The sequence below is a fragment of the Capricornis sumatraensis genome, chromosome 11, assembly GCF_032405125.1.
Source record: "Capricornis sumatraensis isolate serow.1 chromosome 11, serow.2, whole genome shotgun sequence".
Lineage (NCBI taxonomy): Eukaryota > Metazoa > Chordata > Mammalia > Artiodactyla > Bovidae > Capricornis > Capricornis sumatraensis.
The window spans coordinates 51,194,371-51,219,135 of NC_091079.1; the positions used below are offsets into that span (position 1 = coordinate 51,194,371).

Consider the following 24,765-nt stretch of genomic DNA (forward strand, 5'->3'; position numbering starts at 1 on the left):
CATCTCTTCTTCTGCACTCAGCTTTCTTTATAGTCCAACTCTCACATCCATACATGGCGAATAGATGGGGAAACAGTGGAAACAGTGGCTGACTTAATTTTTTTGAGCTCCCAAATCACCACAGATGGTGATTGCAGGCATGAAATTAAAAGATGCTTACTCCCTGGAAGAAAAGCTATGACCAACCTAGACAGCATATTAAAAAGCAGAGACATTACTTTGCTAGATCTGTCTAGTCAAAACTATGGTTTTTCCAGTAGTCATGTATGGATATGAGAGTTGGACTGTGAAGAAAGCTGAGCGCCGAAGAATTGATGCTTTTGAACTGTGGTGTTGAAGAAGACTCTTGAGAGTCCCTTGGACTGCAAGGAGATGCAACCAGCCCATTCTAAAGGAGCTCCGTCCTAGGTATTCTTTGGAAGGAATGATGTTAAAGCGGAAACTCCAATACTTTGGGCACCTGATGCGAAGAACTGACTCATTGGAAAAGACCCTGATGCTGGGAAGGATTGAAGGTGGGAGGAGAAGAGGACGACAGAGGATCAGATGGTTGGATGACATCATCAACTCGATGGACACGAGTTTGAGCAAGCTGTGGGAGTTGGTGATAGATGGGGAGGCCTGATATGCTGCAGTCCATGGGGTTGCAGAGTCAGACATAACTGATCAACTGAACTGAACTGAAGGTTTTGAAAGACTTTTTATAATGTGGAGGACATTCTCCTTTATTCTTAGTTTGCCAAGAGCATTTTTCGTAAATGGCTGTTAGATTTTGTCAGCCGCATCTTATGCATCTATTGATAGGATTATGTGTTTTTTCTTCTTATACTATTGATGGCTTACATTAATTGATTTTCAAATGTTGAACCAACTTTGCATACCTGGAATACTCCCATTTTCCAATGGTTTATAGTTTTTGCTTATACACTTTGGATTTTATTTGTTAAAATTTTGTTTAGGATTGTTGCATCTAGTTTATAAGTGATATTGGTGTCATTTTCCTGTGAGATCTTTGTCTGATCTTGATATTAGGGATGCTGACCTCACAGTACAAGTTAGAAGGTATTTCCTCTACTTCCGTCTTCTGAGAGAGACTCGGAAGAATTGATGTAATTCCTCCTTTAACTGTTTGATAGAATTCACCAGTGAACTTGTCTGGTCTGGTGCTTTGTATTTTAGAAGGTTTATAAGTATTGATTCAGTTCCTTTTATAGATAAAGTCCTATTCAAATTGTATTTCTTTTTGTGTGAATTCTGGCAGGTCATATCTGTCAAGGAATTGATCCATTTCATTTAAGTTATTGTTTGTGGTAGTAACATTATTCATAATATTCCTTTATTATCTTTTTAATGTCCATGCAATCTCTGTTGATGTCCCGTTTTTCATTTTTTATTAGCTTTATTTATTTTTGCAAAGAAACAGCTTTTGGTTTTGTTGAGTTTTGGTGTTGATTTTATGTTTTAAATTTTGCTGATTTCTTCTCTAATGTTTATTATATTTTTTCCCCCTTTTGCTGACTTTGGATTATTTGCTCTTCTTTCCTAAGTGAAAGCTTAGATTATTGATTAAAATCTTTTCTAATGTATGCTTTCAATGCTATAGAGTTATCTCTGAGTTCTTCTTTTGCTGCTTCTTACAAATATTTTCATTTTCTTCAAAATATTTTATATCTCTTGAGATTTCTTACTTGACCCATGTGTTATCTAGAAGTGTGTTGTTTAATATCCATGCATTTTGGGCTTTTTTAACTAACTATTCTTGATTTTTAGTTTAATTAGTTCCATTGTGGTCAGATATTGTATGATATCTATGTTTTTAGATGTGTTACAGTGTGTTTTATTGCCCAGAATATGATCTATTTTGGCTAGTTTTCCATGTGAGCTTGAGAAGAATGTACTTTCTGCTGTTGTTCAATTCAGTTCACTTTCAGTTCAGTCGTTCAGTCATGTCTGACTCTTTGCAACCCCATAGACTGCAGCACACCAGGCTTCCCTGTTCATCACCAACTCCCAGAGCTTGCTCAAACTCATGTCCATCAAATCGGTGATGCCATCCAGCCATCTCCTCCTCTGTTGTACCCTTCTCCTCCTGCCTTCAATCTTTCCCAGCATCAGGGTCTTTTCCAGTGGGTCAGCTCTTCGCATCAGGTGGCCAAGTATTGGAGTTTCAGCTTCAGCCTCAGTCCTTCCAATGAACATTGAGGACTGATTTCCTTTAGGATTGAATGGTTGGATCTTCTTGCAGTCCAAGGGACTCTCAAGAGTCTTCTCCAGCACCACAGTTTGAAAGCATCAGTTCTTCGGTGCTCAGCCTTCTTTATGGTCCAACTCTCACATCTGTACATGACTACTGGAAAAAAACCACAGCTTTGACTATATGGACCTTTGTTGGCAAAGTAATGTCTCTTCTTTTTAATATGCTCTCTAGGTTGGTCATAGCTGTTGTTGGATATAGTTATTTTATATCCAGCCAATTGATAATGCTGTTGAGTTCAGTTATATACTTACTGATTTTCCGCCTACTAGATATTTCCACTTCTGATTAAAAGTTAAGTCTCCAACAATGACTGTGGACTCATTTATTTTCTGTGGCAGTTCTGTCCTTTTTTGTCTCCTGCATTTAGATGCTCTTGTTAGATCCATACAGGTTAAGCATTGTTATGTCTTCTTGGAGAATTGACATCTTTATAATTATCTTTGAGAACTGTTCTTGCTTTTGAGGTCTGCTCTGTCAGAAAATAATATGGCTTCTCCCACTTTATTTTGGTTAATGTTAGCATGGTATATCTTTTACCATCCCTTGGCTCTCAATCTATGTGTGTTTATATTTATCATGGGTTTCTTTTTGATAACATATAGTTGGATCTTGTTTTTTGATCCACACAATAAAATGTGTTAATTGGAAGATATATATCTCTTGGTGAATCGCTAATAAAAAATCTACAACATCAAGCATGGATAAAAGGTCCCTTCATATTGCAGGATAGATCAATGGGTTTCAACATAGCAGAGTATAAGAAGTTCATTGATATGATGTCATATTCCACATCATGACTACCTTTAAGAAACTATCACTTACTGAATTTTGATGTTGTTTTAAAGAAGAATATTCACAATGCAGTGAAAATGTTCTAGAAATAAACATATTTTTTTCCTTTCCAACTCTGACTGAAAATGTTTCCAGGGATTCCCTGGTAAAGCATCCACCTACCAATGCAGGAGACATGGGTTCCATCCCTGATCTGGGAGGATCCCACATGTTGTGGAGCTGCTAAGCCCGTGTACCACAACTACCGAGCCTGATTCCTAGAGCCTGGGAACTGAAACTTCTGAGCCCACATGCCGCAACTGCTGAAGCCCGAGTTCCCTAGAGCCCGTGTTGTGCAACAAGAGAACCCTCTTCAATAAGAAGCCCATACACTGCAACTAGAGAGTAGCCCCCTCTCGTGGAAACTAGAGAAAAACCTGCACAGCAACAAAGACTCAGCCCAGCCAAAAATAAAAATAAATGAATAAATTTTAAAAATAAAATGTTTTCAAACAACGTATCACAACACATTGAAGCGTATGAGAATCCAGCTGTCTTCTGTTAAGCCAGACATTAAAGAAATTTGCATACCTATGAAACAGTACCATACTTCTCACTGAAGTTTTTTAGGAAAAGATAGCTGTTTTTCTTAAAAGTATGTTAGATATGTTAACATATAATTGGTTTATAATTGTTAATTTAAAATAAATTTATACATGATTTTCTGGTTAACAAATATTGAAATTTTTCTTAGTTTTAGTTTCTAACATATTAAATATTGTTAGATATGTTACACAAATAAAAGCTCTTGGCAGTTTTTATTTTTAAGAATGTATAGGAGTCCAGGGGCTAAACTGTTTAAGAATCGCTGCCAAGAACAATGCCTGGCATGCAAATTAAATATAATATTGTAGCATTTTGTCTAGTAGTTAATAGTTATAATGCATGCATAATATGTATTTAAATTTACAGATATTAGCACCACAATATGCATGTCTGTTACTTTTTTCCATGGTAAAGGAAGGAGTCCTACTTCAAAATTGGAATCAGTGGGTCTTCAGGCAAAAATGAGATCCAGTGGAGTGGAAAATTTATGAAGGGTTCACCAAAGTATATTAAGGGAACATAAAATGTAACTTGGATGAATTGAACTAGTATTTTCTAGCTTAAAAAATATATACACTTCTTTTCAAATCCACCTCCTTTTCTCAGCAAAACTTTAAATACTTTTAAACCTCTGTGTTTAAAAGCAGAGACATTACTTTGGCAACAAAGGTCCGTCTAGTCAAGGCTGTGGTTTTTCCAGTGGTCATGTATGGATGTGAGAGTTGGACTGTGAAGAAAGCTGAGCGCCGAAGAATTGATGCGTTTGAACTGTGGTGTTGGAGAAGACTCTTGAGAGTCCCTTGGCATCACTGACTCAATGGAAGTGAGTTTGAGTGAACTCCGGGAGTTGGTGATGGACAGGGAGGCCCGGCATGCTGCAATTCATGGGGTTGCAAAGAGTCGGACACGACTGAGCGCCTGAACTGAACTGAACAGAAGTGAAACCTCTGTGCCTACCAACTCCATTTTCTTATTCTCCATTTCTCCTGTACCCATTCCTTTGGTTGCACCATGGTCAAGATCACCAGTGGCCCACCTTGTGTTGTCAAGTCACACATCTGTTTGTGCTCACCAGACTTCTCTGCACTGGTGAATCAGTTGCCCACTTCTTTCCTGAAACCCTCTCTCTGTTGGCTTTTGCGACACCACGCTCTTCTGATTTTGCTCCTGCTTTCCTGGCTTCTGTGGTTTCTCTTCTTTCACTTGACTTCTAAATGTTAGAATGCTCTCAAGGTTCTGTCCTGGGGCCTTTTTCCTTCTCTTCCTACATATTTTCTCCAATGAACAGGAGCCAGCTGTCTCTTCTCTCTTCCTTGAGTTATGAAGACTGTCTTTGTCCCTGAGTTACATCTTTCTGCCAGTAGCACTCAACTTTTCAACTTCAGCTTCAATCTCCCTTTAGAAAAAAGATCAGTACAGCTGACTCCCTACTTGAGATCTCTACATAGTTGTCCAGTAGGCATCTCAAACTCAACATGGCTAGAACAAACTCTGATTCTCCAACTCCAACAACTACTCCCCCTTCTGACCTCTTTGTTCCAATTAAATGGTGCCACGGTCAATCAGGAGTTCACAGCAAACTCCAATGGCAAGCCTTTATATTTTCTTAAAAAAAATTTTTTTTTTACTTGGCTGTGTTGGATCTTAGTTGCAGCATGTGGAATCTAGTTTCCTGATCAGTGATCGAACCTGGGCCCCTGCATTGGGAGCATGGCGTCTTAGTCACTGGACCACCACAGAAGTGCCAAGCCCTTTCCATTTATTTAGAACTTTGTCTTTCTCTCAGGAAGACAAAACAAAACACTATCTTCCAAAGACTTTTGATGTTGTTATCTTAAGTTAAAGAGGTAAAGGAAAATATTTGATCTTATTTTTTCCACCTATTTTCATGAAATGAGAATACATTTTCCCTGTAGTAGCACAGCTGCTCTTAAAACTTTCCCTTTTCACCTTCATATGTAAAATTTATACATCTCTATTCATATTGAATAGCCACATTTTCAAGGTGATGGGTTAATGCTAAGATCATTCTGAATGCAGAATATTTACAGGAGTAGTAAGGTTTAATGGTTATATGATATGAAACTCAAATTGGCATCAGGTATCTGGAATTAAAAGTGTGAACTGTTAAAATCTGTGTGACTTCGGAGTGTGATTTGTGTGTGTCTTACTGATGAAAAGAGGGAGAAAAAGATTATAATTTAGTTCACTGAAATGATAAGATAAGCAAATGCATTCTGAGATAAAACTCGTCATGGACTTCACTTTTGAGCTGGTAGTGGCTCAGATGGACAGACAGGGATGAAGCTGGCATCTCCCTATTATATCTGAATGACTTTTCTTCCTTCTTTGGATGATGTGGTAGCAAATTTGTGACTTCTTTAGCTTTCTTTAACTAATGTATGGCATTTAATATATTTTACCAAACTCTTGTTGAGAGGAAAACGATGTGAAGCAAATTGAAGAGAAGATAAGGCATTCTGAAACTCTTCAAGTCTTATACACAATGAAAAGTTTGAGGACCACTGGCATTAAAGCCATTTTCTGGTCCTTATTTTCCTTATATTTGTATCAGATTGAAGATGATCTAATTCCAATGAGATTCTGAATCTCTGAGAATGAATGAATACAGAGATAAAACAACATACTAAATCTCATGTGTTTTTGTGACTAGAATATTAATGCTGCCTTGATTGACAGGAAAATGATGAAATACCCCAATTACCAAAGTTTGAAAGGACTCTGTAGATTCTGGTTATTCAAGTTTGATTCTGAAAACACATCATTTATCTTCGGAAAGGAAGACTTACACATTTTGTAGAAAATGTCATTTTTCATGATTTTGCCCTCTCAAGCAAGCGTCTAAATCCTGCCTTCACTGCTATATAAGATGAGGCTCTTGGGAAACATAAATGCTTGGTTAGAAATGCTAAGAAGTTCCAGGTTTTGTTTCACATGCAGTTAAACAAAAAGTTCCGTATTGTCACGGAGGATAAGAAGATAAAAAGTCAGATAAAGATAGACTTTACTTTATTAGGTTGTATGTTTTCTTTTGCCTCATAGTTTGACTCATTTTCACTATTCCTTTCTTTAATTTGCTGGTTTCAGAATGTGACTGAGTTTAGTTTATGATGATAAGATTTATAAATGTAGAGGTGAAGTTTAAGTTTTGCTTGCACGAGAGGTTCTGTTTCCTATGTGGTCAATATGAAATGTAAACTCGGTGGTCAGAGCATCATGCTGTTTTAAGAATAAATGGGAAGAGCTAAGGAGCATTTTTGATAAAGATATTGTTAAAAAAAAAAAAACCTAAAATTGAAAATTAGGTTCAGTTCAGTTCAGTCCCTCAGTCGTGTCCGACTCTTTGCGACCCCATGAATCGCAGCACGCCAGGCCTCCCTGTCCATCACCATCTCCCAGAGTTCACTCAGACCCACATCCATCGAGTCAGTGATGCCATCCAGCCATCTCATCCTCTGTCGTCCCCTTCTCCTCCTGCCCCCAATCCCTCCCAGCATCAGAGTCTTTTCCAATGAGTCAACTCTTCGCATGAGGTGGCCAAAGTACTGGGGTTTCAGCTTTAGTGTCATTCCTTCCAAAGAAATCCCAGGGCTGATCTCCTTCAGAATGGACTGGCTGGATCTCCTTGCAGTCCAAGGGACTCTCAAGAGTCTTCTCCAACACCACAGTTCAAAAGCATCAATTCTTCGGTGCTCAGCCTTCTTCCCAGTCCAACTCTCACATCCATACATGACCACAGGAAAAACCATAGCCTTGACTAGACGGACCTTAGTTGGCAAAGTACTGTCAGTGCTTTTGAATATGCTATCTAGGTTGGTCATAACTTTTCTTCCAAGGAGTAAGCATCTTTTAATTTCATGGCTGCAGTCACCATCTGCAATGATTTTGGAACCCCGAAAAATAAAGTCTGACACTGTTTCCACTGTTTCCCCATCTATTTCCCATGAAGTGATGGGACTGGATGCCATGATCTTCATTTTCTGAACGTTGAGCTTTAAGCCAGCTTTTTCACTCTCCTCTTTCACCTTCATCAAGAGGCTCTTTAGTTACTCTTCACTTTCTGCCATAAGGGTGGTGTCATCTGCATATCTGAGGTTATGGATATTTCTCCTGGCAATCTTGATTCCAGCTTGTGCTTCTTCCATCCCAGCGTTTCTCATGATGTACTCTGCATATAAGTTAAATAAGGATTAACACTAATTAAAATGGGTATTAAAGCCAGAAAATTTGAAAATCTCTCTCCATTGCCAATTATACCTAACTTTAGATAGTATTTTAAAAGATTGTATTACAAATTTCTAATAAGAAAGTTAAGGTGACATCCAATACTTTCTTATTCATTTTATTTAATTCAGCTGAATTCTTACATTCAGATGAGGCTGTTAGTACTGATGTGGCTTTGAAGTTACGGAATCTGAAACGTGAACCCACTGAATCAGGAATCAAGATGGTGCTGAAGCTAAAGCTAGGAGTGAGATGCTGCAGTTCAGTTGTTTTGTTTCTTTTAGATAGTTTTGTTTTTCTCTTTACACAAGTTCTACAAAAGTTCTAACATGAACACAGCCAGATATTCTAAAAATAAGAAAGCGTACAAAGGTCACTTTCCTACCACCTGGAAGTAATCACTGTTTGCATTTTAGTGTGTGCCACGTAATTTTAATATGAATGCACTCTGACATTATACATGTGTACACATGTATGTGATATGTATACAAACATGCATATATATGTGAAAGTATGTATGTATGTGTACATCCAGTATGCTTAGTCATATTTTCACCAAACAATATTTTACAGATATCTGTTGTAGACAGACATATATATGTATATATACTTTTCATCTCATTCCACTTCTGATTACACTTTTTCTCAGTATTCTGTAGTTTGCATGTACCATAATATATTAAATGATCCCCTTAATGATGAGCTTTTAAGTTGTTTCCCCTGTTTTTAATTCTATAATCAATACATTGAAACCCCTTGTCTGAAAATTTTCTTAGGATAAATTCCAAGAGATAGAATTGCTGGGTTAAAGGAAACGCCCACTTAAAAATCTGAGATTTATACTAAGTTGTCCTCAGAAGTGTTGTGTCATTTTGTATTGTTATTAACAATGTCTTGAGGGTAATGATTTTGGAATATTATGAACAATCCTGTGTTTTGTTAATCTTTTAAATCTTTGTAAATATGGGATTCCCTGGTGGCTGAGACAGTAAAGAGTGTGCCTTCAATGCGGGAGAGTTGGGTTTGATCCCTGGGTTGGAAAGATCCCCTGGAGAACGGAATGGTAACCCACTCTGGTATTCTTGCCTGGAAAATTCCATAGACAGAAGAGCCTTGCACACTACAGACATTCTTACATTAATTTTCATTTGTTTGGTGGAGTATCTCCAGATTCCTTCCAGCTTCTGTGTGCCCTGACTTGGCAGGTAGTAGCTGGAGCTTTTAGGACAGATAAAGGAAGGAATGATCTCGCCTGGTCTCTAGATAGTTAATGGACCTTGTTTTGAGGACCCAGACCAGATTTGCTGGATGGAAAGTCATTTTTTTTTCCTTCTAAACATTTTTAAGGCCCAGTATAAATAACTCTTTTTTGTTTTCTTTGTAAAAATAATAGCTTATTTCATCACGGGCTTAATGACCACCAGGAAGAGTCTAGATCTTTGAAATACTAATGAACTTTTTTGCCTACCATAGGGCTTGAGAGAGCTCTGAACCTGATCCCAGAAATACAAAAACTCGGGGCAGGCAGGAGAGGATGGGAAATTCTTCCATTCCTTCTTAAAAGTCTCTTTTTCTTTCTCCCTTCCTTCCTCACTCCCTCAATCTCTCTCACTTGTAAAGGGATCCCTTTAGAATTTCTGGCCCTTTTGTTTATATTAAAAGTCCCCTTTTGGCTAAATTCTGATCCTTTGTGCTTCACAAGACTTAGGTGTTTAGGCAACATTTGACTCTAAGTATTTTACTGCAGAACTTTGAGATCTTGGTAAATACATTTAATTCATATCCACATGATCACTTTTGGCCCTGTCCCAAACTATAAAGGAAATATAATCCCCAGGTAGGAGAAACAAACAATGCACAAGGTTTCTGTCTTTTATTGATACGACAAAACTATTACACTTGATAGTTACTGCATTCTTATAAAAAAGTAATTGATTTGGATCAACACTTAGTTACTTGGTTAACCCCATGTTGTCTTCATAATATCTTTTCTTGTTTCCTGCAGGCATTCTTGCACCGGATGAACCAGTGCGCAGCATCAAAGCTTGACAAAAATGTAACAGAAGAAACTGTGAAGGTGAGGAGGTGCAGCTGACTCTTGACCCCAGCACATGGTCCCCTCAGATAAAATGTCACCCATGGGATGTTACCTCAGGGTTTGTCCACTTCTCTCCAGTTCCAGTATAAGCTGATTTTTAAGTCTTTATTAAATTTGTTACAATATCATTTCTGGTTTATTTATTTATTTATTTATTTTGGCCACTACGCATGTGAGATCTTAGCTCCCTGACCAGGAATCGAACCCTTACCACCTGCATTTAAAGAGCAAAGAGTTAACCACTGGAATGCCAGGGAGTTCAGTTCAGTCGCTCAGTCGTGTCTGACTCTTTGCCACCCCATGGACTGCAGCACACCAGGCTTCCCTGTCCATCACCAACTCCCGGAGCTTACTCAAACTCATGTCCATCAAGTCGGTGAAGCCATCCAACCATTTTTATCCTCTGTCGTCCCCTTCTCCTCTTGCCTTCAATCTCTCCCCACATCAGGATCTTTTCTAATGAGTCAGTCTTCGCATCAGATGGCCAAAGTATTGGAGTTTCACCTTCAGCATCAGTCCTTCCGGTGAATATTCAGGACTGATTTCCTTTAGGATGGACTGGTTTGATCTCCTTGCAGTCCAAGGGACTCTCAAGAGTCTTCTCCAGCAACCACAGTTCAAAAGCATCAGTTCTTCAGTGCTCAACTTTCTTTATGGTCCAACTGTCACATCCATACATGACTACTGGAAAAACCATAGCTTTGACCAGATGGACCTTTGCTGGCAAAGTTTTGTCTCAATGAAACTATGAGCCATGCTGTGTAGGGCCACCCCACATGGACAGGTTATGGTGGAGAGTTCCGACAAAACGTGGTACACTGAAGAAGGGAATGGCAAACTACTTCAGTATCCTTGCCTTGAGAACCCCACGAACAGTACGAAAAGGCAAAAAGATAGAAAAATGAAAGATAAACTCCTCAGGTTGTTAGGTGCCCAATATGCTACATATTGGGAGCAGTGGAGAAATAACTCCAGAAAGAATGAAGAGGTGGAGACAAAGCAAAAACAACACTGAGTTGTGTAAGTGACTGGTGATGGAAATAAAATACGATGCTATAAAGAACAGTATTGCTTAGGAACCTGGAGCATTAGGTTCATGAAACAATGTAAATTAGAAGTGGTCAAACAGGAGATGGCAAGAATGAACATCGACATTTTAGGAATCAGTGAACTAAAATGGACTGGAATGGGTGAATTTAACTCAAATGACCATTATATCTACTACTGTGGGCAAGAATCCCTTAGAAGAAATGGAGTAGCCCTCATAGTCAACAAGAGTCCAAAATGCAGTACTTGGATGTAGTCTCAAAAATGACAGAATGATCTCTGTTCGTTTCCAAGGCAAACCATTCAATATCAAAGTAATCCAAGTCTATGCCCCAACCAGTAATGCTGAAGAAGCTAAAGTTGAATGGTTCTATGAAGACCTACAAGACCTTCTAGCACTCACACCCCCAGAATATGTCCTTTTCATTATAGGGGACTGGAATACAAAAGTAGGAGGTCAAGATACCTAGAGTAAAAGGCAAATGTGGCCTTGGAGTACAAAATAAAGCACGGCAAAGGCTAATAGAGTTTTGCCAAGAGAACTCACTGTTCATAGCAAACACCTTCTCTCAATAACATAAGAGAAGACTCTACCCATGGACATCACCAGATGGTCAACACCGGAATCAGATTGATTATATACTTTGTAGCCAAAGATGGAGAAGCTCTATACAGTCAGCTAAAACAAGACCAACAGCTGACTGTGGCTCAGATCATGAACTTCTTATTGCCAAATTCAGACTTAAATTGAAGAAAATAGGGATAACCACTAGACTTTTCAGGTACGCCCTAAATCAAATCCCTAACGATTATACAGTGGAAGTGAGAAATAGATTCAAGAGATTAGATCTGCTAGACAGAGTGCCTGAAGAACTATGGACGGAGGTTCATGACATTGTACAGGAGGCAGTGATCAAGGCCACCCCCAAGAAAAAGAAATGCAAAAAGGCAAAATGGTTGTTAGAGGAGGCCTTAGAAACAGCTGAGAAAAGAAGAGAAGCTAAAGGCAAAGGAGAAAAGGAAAGATATATCCATTTGAATTCAGAGTTCCAAAGAATAACAAGGAGAGGAATGCCAGGGAAGTATAAGTATAATGCCACAGAATACGTTCTGTGCCAGGCACCTGTGTGGATGACAGCGAGAAAACAAGAAAATAGGATTTGGGAAAAGAAATGGAGGTTTATGAGGATGGTGTAGAAGACGGGAATTTTTTTTTTTTTTTTTTTTTTGCCAAGACCTTGGAAATGTTTGAAAGGAAGGAGAAAAATAACCTCAAGTCCAAAAACTTCCAAGTCTTTGAGGGGGAGGGAGTTGAACCATGTGTGAAAGGATTACTGGAGGGGCCTGGAAGGCGGGATGTGGCCCATTGTGACTTCTAGGCTCTGACTCCTGAGGAGCAAATGATTTGGATGGTCCATTGGTGCAGAAAATGTCCGCACAATACCTTCAGCTCGCAAATGTATGAGTATTTCCTTTTAAACCATAGGGAAGGAAAATTGTGAAGAGTTTTGGGGAATAAAGAGGGGGAAAGATAGCAAATGAGAATGATGCCATAGTTGTTACTGCTCATTTAAACTGTACATGTAATCATTGATATTTATTTTGGATCCTAACTTGCTCTGTTATTTTACTGAAAATAAAAAGTCCCCATGAATTTTATAGGCATTTCTATTTCCCATTGAATTGAGTAATAACTTATCTGTTCTCCTTACCATGGAGTATTTTATTAATAGTTTGGGTGCTTTTGGTTGCAAGCAAAAGATTCCTGTTACTCATGGGAACATGACAATACTTTGACGCTCATAGCAATAACTTCTACAAGCAGAGAAGCCCTTCCTCTAAAGCCGGCCAGCAAGTCTGGTTTTCTACCTGCAGCCCACTGTCGTTTGTGGGATGGGACTGTCATGCTTGGATTCAGTCACTTGGGATTGTCCTGAGAACCTGGATCAGGTTTTCGGTGGTTTCCAGAATTGTGTGGGAGGGGAGCAGACGTCCAGACAGAATGGGTGCTCTGCCAGCCGGGTGGGTGGGAAAGGGCAGCTCTCCACCAGTGTTCTCAATGTGGAGAGAAAATACTATATTCCCATAGGATTTTTTTTTTCCCAGCTTGCCTCACTATTGCATTTACACATTTATTTACAGATGCTGTTCTCAAACATTGAGGATATACTTGCAGTACATAAAGAATTCTTAAAGGTCGTGGAAGAGTGCTTACATCCAGAACCTAACGCTCAGCAAGAAGTGGGAACCTGCTTTCTTCAGTTTGTAGGATCAATTTCTGTTTATTTTAAAAGCATTCCCCCCTAGCATTTAAGGTTTCCCTTTCGGCAGAGTAGTATGTGGGAATTCAGGGTTAGAAGTAAAATATGACACCAAAAAGAGTTCGGGGTCTTTTAAGGCCAATGAAATCTTCCACTTAGAGCCAGAAAAGGGGAGGGGGCCTCGCATCAGCCATTTTATTCAGTGCAGAATAAACAGGCTTTTCTTTTTTCCCAACGAATTAGTTTTTCGCATCCGCTGTAGCTTTGAATTCTAATGAATATTCAGGCTGTTCATAATGAATGGATTTTTATGTTACTCTCAAACATGGAGCATTTCTCTTGAGGCAGAAAATCCTCACTCTTATAATGGTGCGATGAGCCTTGTGTTAGTCAAAACGTTCTCTTGTTCATTGACTTCTGACAAACCTGGAGATGAACAGACCTGGTCCCTCAAGGTATGCACATGCTTGCATCTGAATTTTTCTCAGAGGCTTGTACGGAGCAGTGCAGAAGAAGAGCAAGCCAGTCAGTACTCAGTTGTTTCAAATTAGATGTCATGCTTGTATGATCATTTTCATCTCTTTGCACATGATAGCTGAAATTATTTATGCAGTTGATTTGCAAGGTAAGAAGCCACCTGTATAGTGAAAATTGTTTTCAGAACTAAAGGGCATTCATACTGACAAAAGAAAAGTATTGCCTCTATTTCTATCATTCTCCTGTTGCTAATTTTCAGAATACCCATTAGAATCCATTTATTTATCAAAATGCTATACGATTAGTGTTCTGTTTAAAAATCGTGTATGAGTATTTTGTCATTGAAATCCATTTTCATTCATTTTTTAATTTATAGATGGTCTTTTATAAAGTAATGATGTGTAGTTTCTAGATCTGTATAGTGAGCAGACTCTGTACATGTAATTTTAAGTATCAGAAAATATTCTGTAAAAATAATTCTATGAAGGAGAGAGACTCCTTGAGCATAGCGAGATGACACTTTCCTTGGGTACAACTCTAAGTCACGTGTGTTTGTGTCCACTTAATCCAGACTGTTCCCCTTCATGAAAGAATGCAGATCTCCTGCCAGCTGGAGTGGTTGCTGGGTTACTGAGTCCTGGGTTGCACATGGGAATCTTGCTCCCTGACATCCATTTCCTCAGTAACACACTATGAATCTGTCAGCCACGAATTTAGCTGAACTATTTCTGAAGTTTGTTTTCTTCTGGTTCATACCATCTCTTGAAATAAAGTCATTCAATCAATTTTCTGCTGGCTGTATAAAATAGCACTCAGTGTTTCTAAATGCATGTCTTAGAAATTTCAGAGGACACACTTCTCTTCTACTCTTTGATCACTACCTTTTCTGTGTCTTCCTCTTTTATTTGGACCGCTTCGATAGATATTAATCATCGTCACTTGTAGAAAACCTTATAGATGGAAGAGAGCTTAGAGATCAGGGTGGTGTGACATTTCTCCTTTTAGGAAAGTATTCTTTCTGTAGCACCTGTGAAGATTGTTCATCTTGCTTTTACTTGATCACTTTTAGTGATAACTCTAATCGTTGGAAAAATCGCTATATTAATCCGGACTCTGCCTGTCACTGCCCATCATGGCCTTTGCAGTTTGCACCCAGTGGGCCTAGTTTTGTGTTTCGGAGCTACAAAGATTTGTAAATCCATTATAATAAATATGACAGCGATTTGAAAGTAGCTGCATTTCGTTACTTTTATATGCAAACAAGTCTCTCTGAGATGACCTTTCAGATGTAACATCTTCAAGGTTTGTCATTATCGTAGTTGCTTGTTGCTGAATATTGTCTGCTTTGTCAGTGCCCCTTTTAAACTGTCCAGATTGGTGCATGTGACCTGCAGGACACTATGTCCTATTCCTCTATGATCTGACACAAGCTTTTCCTTCCACCAAACTACATTCTTCCCTCTCCCTGCTGGGGAATTGTAGATTCATCTCCCTGCTCTTGCCTGGGTATGACATCTTTTCTAAAGCTGTAACTGAACCCTCCCAGTGAAGCTAAATGCTCTCTTGTCTGTAATCTGCTACCACTTGGTTCATTTACCTTTTATTGTGTACATCATATTGGATTGTTATGAATATAAGTCTGTCCCCTTCCTAGATCCATCCCTTCATGGGTCAGAAGAAATAAACATATTCCTATATACACACAGTATGGCTCTTGAAATGTAGTAAATAATAATGTTTGTTCATAAACATCACCCTTCATGTTTCAAAATGGCTAATAAAATGACTCTAATGTATTTTTAAATTTACAGAAAGACAAGTTTCGCATCTATGATGAATATTGTAGTAATCATGAGAAGGCACAGAAATTGCTCTTTGAACTTAACAAAATAAGAACAATCCGGACGTTTCTGCTGGTAAGTATATATTTACGTGTCACCATACGCTGTTATTTGTTGATCGGTCCACTGAGAGCCAAGGAATAGCATCAGGGTAGTGTTAGAACTGCTTGTGTGACATCTGTTTTTAACATATCCCTGCTAGGAAGCTAGAGAATCCTTTGAAAAATGTAAGAAGTGAGACTGTAAATCAACTGTACTTCAGTAAATGTATATAGTAATAAATTGAGTTGGCTGAAAAGTTTATTAAGTGTTTTCTGTTATATCATCTGGAAAAAACCTGAATGAACTTTTTGGCCATTCTGATATATACTCTTAAAATCACACACACACACACACACACACACACACAAATGAAATGAATGAATAAAATGAAAAGAAGCGAGAGCTGGGAGAAGCTTGTTCATGGAGAAACACTGCCATGCCCCCTCCTGGTTGACGAGTTATGAGACCACAGGGTCTTAGTAAGAGAAGACGTTTATGCCAGAGTTCACCATTGCTTTTATATCCCTCCAGTCTCTAGAGTTTCATTTCCTGCTGCTTAGAGAGCTCTAAGTAGGGCAGTGACAGGAAGGAAACACTTTGTGGGGATGGTAGAAAAGAATTTTCAAGACTGACCTTTCTCCTATATATATTCTTCATTCACCGTTCATAAAAAGAGAGAAATCTGTGTTTAATTTCTTTAGGATAGTACAAAGAAATGCATATTTTGGCAGTTACTTAAACATCATAATTGCCAGTGAAAACCTCACTGTAAATAGAATTCAGTGATATTTTGGAGAGGCCATCTCCACCATCCGGTTTTAGAGCCTGGATCAGGCTCTAAAATAGGAAAAATAAATGCCTGTTTACAACTCATTTCCACTCCCACTGTTAGCTCTAGGCAGTCACCTATTTGCTCTCCATCTCTCTAGGTTTGCCTTTTCTGGAGATTTCATAGAAATGGAATACAGTACAATACAATCTTGTAATGCCTGGCTTCTTTTGCTGACTAAAATGATTTTGAGGTTCATCCTTGTTATAACATGTATCCATACTCCATTCATTGTTATTGCTGAATAATATTCCATTGTGTTTTATTTATCCATTTGCCAGTTTATGAATAATGGATCAACAATTGACTGTGGTAGTGGTGGGCCTTGAAGATCCTTGAAGTCATTTCGGAGAGAAAGATTTCTTAGTAAAGTCAGGATATGTCCACTTTGGGCAGTTCTAATATTATGAATATTCATGTACAAGTCTGTGTGTGGATATACATTTTCATTCTCTTGGGTAAATACTTAGAGTAGAATTGCTGAAACAGGGTTTATGTTCAGGTCTTTTCTTTTATTAATAATTTGTCTAGGGAATACAATATGCATCTTAACTTAGGAATTCTTATTTCCCTGAGGCTGGTTATTATTTTTTTGTTTGTTTTGTTTTTAGTAACTTGCCTGGATTGAATTTGAGAATCTGAGTCTTTTGTATATGCAGCTGCTGCCGCCGACTTCACTCAGTTTTTGTTTATAACTTAGGTTTTCCTTTAGGCATCACTCCTCTGATTTTTTAACTTAGTGGTCAGTTGGGAATTTGTCAGAGGTAAATTGAACATCACGATCCATCTGATATCTGGATCTGTGTGGGAGTGTCGGGGAACACATTCACAGAGCAGGCAGTTTCCAACTCAGACCTGGGTTTTTCTTCTTAAGGGGCCATCATCTCATTTCTTCTCTGCACGTACGCAGTCTGACGTTTGCCCCAAGCAGGACCGAAGTCTCAGGCTAGCATAATTGTGAGCGTTCCCATTTTTCTTAGGCAGTGTGCTACATTGCCAACACTCCTGGGTGTGGGATTTTGCCCTCTGCAGTCCCCTCTGATAGCTGGTTTGCAGCCAGCGCTGCTGTGACTGGGCCACGATGCAGGATGAGCTGAGGATGAGCCTGTTTGGCGGGGGTGGGGAAGTGGGGGAAGAAAGGGAAGAGCCCAGGCAAGAATGCCACCAAGTCCTCTGTTCTTACCTGAAGTTCGGCAGTTTTCCATGAATAAACACTTCTCAATTTGTTGACTTCAGTTGGTTTCCAGAGTCCTGAAATTGTTGTCCCCCCACCCACAATTTAGTTTAGTATGACAGTTGTTTTGGGCTTCCCTGGTTGCTCAATGGTAAAAGAATCCTCCTGCAGTGCAGGAGACACAGGAGATGGTTTCATCCCTGAGTCGGGAAGATCCCCTGGAGGAGGGCATGGCAACCCACTCCAGTATTCTTGCCTGGAGAATCCCATGGACAGAGGGGCCTGGAGGGCTACAGACCATAGGGTTGTGAAGAGTTGGACATGGCTGAAGCGACTTAGCATGCAGACACACATCAGTTGTTTGGGGGAAAAGAATTTACCAATCTCTTCTCTCTGACATGGCCAGAGGAAGTTCCTGCACCTTTGGACTAATGGGGCTCCCTGTGAAGTCTCACAACTCTGCTGTCCCCCGCAGGGCACTCTGTTCTCAGCAGAGCTAGGCCTCTGCTACATATCCAAAGTCCTAGGTGCTGCTGTTAGGAAGACCCTGGCTTTGCTAGTTCTTGCCTTGGCACCAAGTGGACCCTAATTATCTGGATGACTTTAGGAAATTCACTACATCTCTGGTGTCATTTTCCTTACTTATTAAATAGGGATAATAGCAATCACCCTTTGGAAAATATTAAGGGTTTACAGATATGGGATGATGATGTTATAATTTTGGGTACTTGCATATGCCATCACCTGAGTAAGTTTTTAGGATTGGCGGACTCTCTGGGGTGGCTCAGATGGTAAAGCATCTGTCTATGATGCGGGAGACCTGGGTTTGATCCCTGGGTCAGGAAGATCCCCTGGAGAAGTAAATGGCTATCCACTCCAGTACTATTGCCTGGAAAATCCCATGGATGGAGGAGCCTGGTAGGCTACAGTCCATGGGGTCACAAAGAGTCGGACACGACTGAGTGACTCCACTTTCCACTTTCTGGGAGCTTATTTAGGAAATATATTTTCTGTCTACATAAGTAGAGAGGTGACTCTCACAAGCCAGTCTAATAAGGACTTACTGCACAGCTCAGGGAACTCCACTTAGTTCTCCGTAATGACCTATATGGGAAAAGAATCTGAAAAAGAGTGGATCGTGTATATGTATAATGGATTCACTTTGCTGTACAGCGGGAACTAATACAAAATTGTACATCAGCTATACTCCAATAAAAATTTTAAAAAGAAAAAATGACAACCAATCTCAGCTGTTAGGAAAGGAGTTTGTAGTCTATGTAGTACTAATGGATAAGAAAAGCAGGTTGCTGCTACTTAATCACTCAGTTGTGTCTCTGTCTGTGGCCCCATGGACTGTAGCCCACCAGGCTCCCCTGTCCATGGAATTCTCCAGAAAAGAATACTGGAGCAGGTTGCCATTTCCTACTCCAGGGTATCTTCCTGACCCAGAGATCGAACACACGTCTCTTGTGTCTCCTTCATTGGCAAGTGAATTCTTTACCACTGAGCCACCTGGGAAGCCCCAGTAGCAAGTTAGACAGTCATGAGTTGCTTAGGGTGCTTTAGCCCAGGGCTAGGTACAGGAGGTGGCTGCATGTATAAGGAGTGTTCACTCTACGGGAACACCGAAACATCACTGGAAGTAGAATGGTATGTAGATATGTTATTAATACATAGGATTTCTCCGGGGATAGTACCATAACAGGTGGAAAGAGTTACCTTGATGACCTGATTGCAATAGGGGTTGAAACCCCCAAAGAACAGATTTGAATGGGACACTTATTTGCTGCTCTGTCTAAGGTTGCTGGTGAAGTGAAAGTCACGGAGCTGGTTTTGCCCAGTTAGTTGCACAGACTGGAGCTGAACTCGGTTGCTCAAGGCAGTGGGGGCGGTGGTGGGGTGGGTGACGTTGTTCTGCTTCCATCATTGTTCCTTTTATCTCCTTTCCTGCTCAGCACTCAGTCTCTCCTCTTGCTGAATGTAAGACTGTCTTTTAAAAGATAGTGGTATACAGGTCATTAAATTATCAGTATGATGCTTGAGGAGCCCTTTTCTTCCTTTGCTGAATATTTATTATCTGCTTTCTCTGTGCCAGTCACCATGATAGGTGCTGCAGAAACAGGTTTTGACACCAGTTTCAAAACTATTTTTTAGGGAATGCCCTGGCAGTCCAGTGGTTAGGAATTGGCATTTTCACTGCCAGGGCTCAGGTTTAATCCCTGGTCCGGGAACTAAGATCTCATGAGTCTTGTGGCACAGCCAAAAAAAGTTTGTAAAAAATTTTTAAATTAAAACAATTAAAAAAAATTTTTTTATATTGTCACTGCAGCTTTAACACAGAATAAAGATGAAATGCTTAAGAGGATCAAGTCTTTATCAGCATCGATTCTCTTGACTGTCACTTTCTGTAAACGGAAGCTGCTTCCATTTCATTTCATTGTGATTTCTGGCTTTGAGTTTTCTCCTTTCATCTTGCCTCTGTGGAGATCATATCTGACCTCCTTCTCTGAGACTGGCTGTCCAGTATCATTGGTGAGGTATTACAGTTCAAAGTGGCTTAGAGATCACTGGATTAAAACTGGCCTGTTTAACAGAGAGGAAAATTAGAACCTTGAAATTGGTCTGAGTTGCATTACTTGCCAATGGCAGGGCATGGGGAGAACCCAGTCATCTCCAGGCCTGATCTTTGCATCACTACACCTCTCCCCAAGCATGATGTGTATATGTACGTGTGCATCTGTTTATTCATCTGTCAGCACATCCATCCATCAGTACATCCATCCATCCATCCATCCATCCACTCAACATCTCTCCATTAATTCATTCCTCCATCTTTCACTTTCTGTCTTCTTCCTCAGACTTCATACTCAGGTAGATATATGTGAATTCATTTTCAACATAAAGACTGAAAACCACATTTTGGTCTCTAATCTGAAATGCAAAATTATTTCCTTTCTCTCCTGAAAATTTTATTTGAAACTAAATGTGCTTTTCTCGGGCTTCCCCAGTGGCTCAGTGGTAAAGAATCTGACTGCAACACAGGAGATGTGAGTTCAATCCCTGGGTCGGGAAGATCCTCTGGAGGAGGGTATGCCAACCCACTCCAGCATTCTTGCCTAGAGAATCCCATGGACAGAAGAGTCTGGTGGGCTACCATCCATGGGGTCACAAAGAGTCAGACATGACTGAGCGCACACACACATACATTTCTCAGAGACAGAAGTTATGCAGAGACATGCTTTCACAAGTTTTCAACAGACAAGTTTATGAGAGAATCAGGCTTAAAAATATAACTCGTTGTCTGTACTTCCACCCCAGAACTGCATGCTGCTCGGAGGACGGAAGAACACAGATGTCCCTCTGGAAGGATACTTGGTAACGCCAATACAAAGAATATGCAAATACCCTCTACTTTTGAAGGTACTTTTTGTGTTTTCTTCATTGTTGCATTTCCCTTGTACCTGTATATTTTTGCTGATGATCTTTTTAAAAATAAAAAAAATTTTTAAATAGTCTGACATTCTAAAGAAAAGACAAATAAAGTTATTGGGAAAAAAAAGCTATTTTGTCACTAATTTATTTAGAGAGTAGGGAACAAATGTCTGGGAATAGAGACTTTTTGTGCTCTTCATAAAAAAACAATACTTGTTTGAGTTACCTTTAGGATAAACACATTAGTTTCAAGATAAATCCCATTAAGTACATATGACCAGTTTATATAGCACTTTATTTTAGCTTCAGTAAACCTGCTGTTGGTGTATTTTTTTTTTCCCTTTCCTCAACCATTGGTGACTTCTTGATGCTAATAAAGTTAAGGCTAAGTTACATAATCTCAGAGCCTGTTTTTTCAGTCATTATTACAAGTAATGGAGTGGGTCACATGGAATAATAAATGATAGAACATGGAAGGACAGTTATAAGAAAACTCTGCCTCTGGAAGACAGGAAATGCCTATGATCGTAGATCCATGGCCTCATTACAAATGATCAAAAGTTTTATTATGGAAAACACATTGTAATGTACTAAATATTGCTCATAATATAAGGATATATGAATAGATTAGAATAGTAATTCTGGAAAGGAATTTTTTTGGAAATGTGGCATCTGAATAGTCAGTTCTGAGTTCAAGTCCTACGCCTTCTGCTTACTAGCTGCATGAGTGAGATTGTAATCTAACCTCTTAAAGGCATGGGTTTCATGTATGAAACAGAAATAATGATGACGATATGAAATTATAATAAATACCTAAAAGAATGTGTAATGTATGTATATCTATGTATACATATATGTATATATGTATATCTATGTATACACAGATATACATAAATATATATTCATATACATAAAGGAGTACCTAATAATTGATTAAGCTATTTTATACAAATCATTTAGCATAGTATGCACTCCATAAATGTTAGCCGTTATTACTCATGTGTATTTGATTCTGATTTATTTTAATATATTAACTACTTCTTAGTATCTAAATTAAAAAACAAACTCAGAAATCCTATGGGCATACTAACTGGTATTCTTAATTGATTTACTTTTTGAGAAATAGATGTTATGAATTTGAACTATAAATACATTTTTTCATTATAGTTTTTGTCAGTTGCATACATGAAAATTTTCTTTGAAAAGGATTTCTTATTGAAAGGAAACAAGTGTAAATCGCTTGGTTAGCTCACATCGAGAGAAGCTAGCACGGGGATGTCTAGGTCTGTAGAACTGTGGCACCGTCTTCAGGGAGTATACAGGGTTGATGCAGAGGTGACTCCCATCTTTCTGGTAGTCCCTTCTGACCTCTGATTTGGTGACAAATTTGCATGCATTCTCATTACTCCTGTTATTCCTATTCCTGGTTTTGGAATCCCGAGGATTTGTTTTAAGAATCAGAAGGGATGGTGATATTAAAAGAAAGATATCAAGTCAAGTGGTTGTTCTAAATCAACTTATTTCTGACCAAGGATGATCTCAGGTGACCTCAGAGATAGGAACATGGACATATCCTTGCTTTGGGAAGAAAGGTCAATTCAGAGCATCTTCAGGTCTTGGAGAAATGACATCTTTTTGCTTTCTGAAAAATTATCTTCACAGATAAACAGGAGAAAACTACTTGTGCAGTATATATATTGGTATTGATATTTTTCTCCATTGTACCATCAACTGAAAAACTGAGCTGGTATTCTGTTTAATTTGGGATGGTTTTTATTTATTCATTAGAAAACATTAGGGGATTAGGCAGTGTTTTAAAGAAAAGATACCTTGGTCTTATTTATAGAACTTGAACTTACTGGGTTGGCCAAACAGCACAGGGTGCATAGCCAGTAACTGACAGATTATTACTGGTCATTTCTTTTGCTGTCTCACAGTATCTAAATTCATGTCTCAACTCCAGAGATACCCACTTGGCACAGGCCCATGGGAGCCCCCAGTCATAGCCCATAGACTGCTTTCACCACTTCACATAATTTACAAGTAACTCTAAGACTTGAGGGTTTCTGGAGAAGCCTGCATCTCTCTTTTATGGATTTGTGATCCAGCATAACTTTTTAAACCTGACCTTGGCAGTGAAGTAATGTGGATCCTTTTGGTGCTGGTTCTGTCAAACAGAGTGTGAATATTTTGAATGCAGGGTCAAAGTTGATGGCAGAATTGTCAACAATAAAGAACATCTAGAGAGCATAACAACTGCATATTTTCCCACTGTGTTAAGAATTTAGAAAATTCTCTTCAAGATTTGCCTCCAGATTTCTCTAATTGTGTTAGTTACATGATGATGGCAACTGTTGTAAGGAAACAAATGACTAATTAAAAAGCAATGTGGTCACAGCTGTCTAGACAGTGGGTGAAGATGTTTAATTTTGTGCTTCTAAATAAGACCTTTTATAAGATTAAAGATTAGTCTGATATCCTGAATGGAAAAAAAAGAAAAAGAAAAAGTAAAAGAAAAAAAGGAAAAAGCTATTGAAGGGTATATAGAATTCATTGTAGAGAATAAACTAAGAGAGAAACAACCAAGTTGTTGGCAAAAACAGCATAAACTGCTCCTTTAATGATGGAATATTGTGGAATTTATAAATTACTTTTTTTACTAGATATAAGACATTTTAGAAATTTGCTTTATTTATGACACTTTTTTATAGTTTCTCAAAAAGTGTTAGTGAGGGACTTAAATTATTTTTTAAATTATAGGACATATTCGTTTGATGGTTTACCCTTCTTTTAAACACTAAAGAAATGAAATCAACATATAAAGAAGTCCTCATTTTGGAGCGCAAGTCAAACATAAAAATTATAAAAACTTATAAATCATATTAAAAAATTACATGCTGTAGGTTGAGATATTTGATAGTTTGAAAGGAGATATCTAATTTCATTTTTAAAAACAACATCATTTTAAGAGAAAAGTTAAAGTGACTGTGGTGTATGCAGGTGGTGACGCTTATTCATTCAGTGGTTTTTTTTTTTGGGTCTTGATCTTGGTGGAGTTTGTGATGTCACTTCTGAAAGTGGCTCTCACGATTCTTGCAGTTTTCATTTCCTGGTCAGTCTGAACCTGCTGTCCCAGAAAGCTGAAGATCAAAGGGCGGTTTGTTTTTTGTGTATAAACAGGAGTTGCTTAAGCGGACTCCAAGGAAACACAGTGACTATGCAGCACTCATGGAAGCTCTCCAAGCCATGAAAGCCGTCTGTTCCAACATCAACGAGGCCAAGAGACAGATGGAAAAGTTGGAAGTTTTAGAGGAGTGGCAGTCTCATATTGAAGGCTGGGAGGTACAGTCATCCGACTCAACAATTGATCTTAAAATAGTTTTGTTATGTCTTATGCTGTGCGTAGTATTACTGGCATTGGATGGGACTGAATCATAAATGGTCCTTTTTCTAGACAATGGTAGAGGGCTCTAACTATTTCCAAAAAGTGCTGTCATTATTCTTTTTAAATATCTTTCAAGGGGTGGTTAATTGATTTTACTTCAACCTGAAAGCTTTGCAATAGAGCCGATCACAATGGTGTATATGATAAACTTTGATAGCTCAGTGTTTGTGCAGTGTGATAATCCTTTTTCCAGTCTTAACTTCGGGTAGTTGTCCATAACCATAGCCTGAGTCCTGGAGA

The 24,765-nt window shown here is 38.8% G+C and overlaps 1 protein-coding gene across 1 annotated transcript in view; it reads left to right on the forward strand.

The window, feature by feature from the left end:
- Positions 1-24,765, forward strand: part of PREX2 (phosphatidylinositol-3,4,5-trisphosphate dependent Rac exchange factor 2) — a 294,556-nt gene that overhangs the window by 61,746 nt on the left and 208,045 nt on the right. The window contains exons 2-6 of the mRNA XM_068983504.1: positions 9,885-9,956; positions 13,167-13,289; positions 15,574-15,678; positions 20,967-21,068; positions 24,261-24,422. Coding sequence (XP_068839605.1) covers positions 9,885-9,956; positions 13,167-13,289; positions 15,574-15,678; positions 20,967-21,068; positions 24,261-24,422 — 564 coding nt within the window. The remainder of the gene's footprint in view (positions 1-9,884; positions 9,957-13,166; positions 13,290-15,573; positions 15,679-20,966; positions 21,069-24,260; positions 24,423-24,765) is intronic.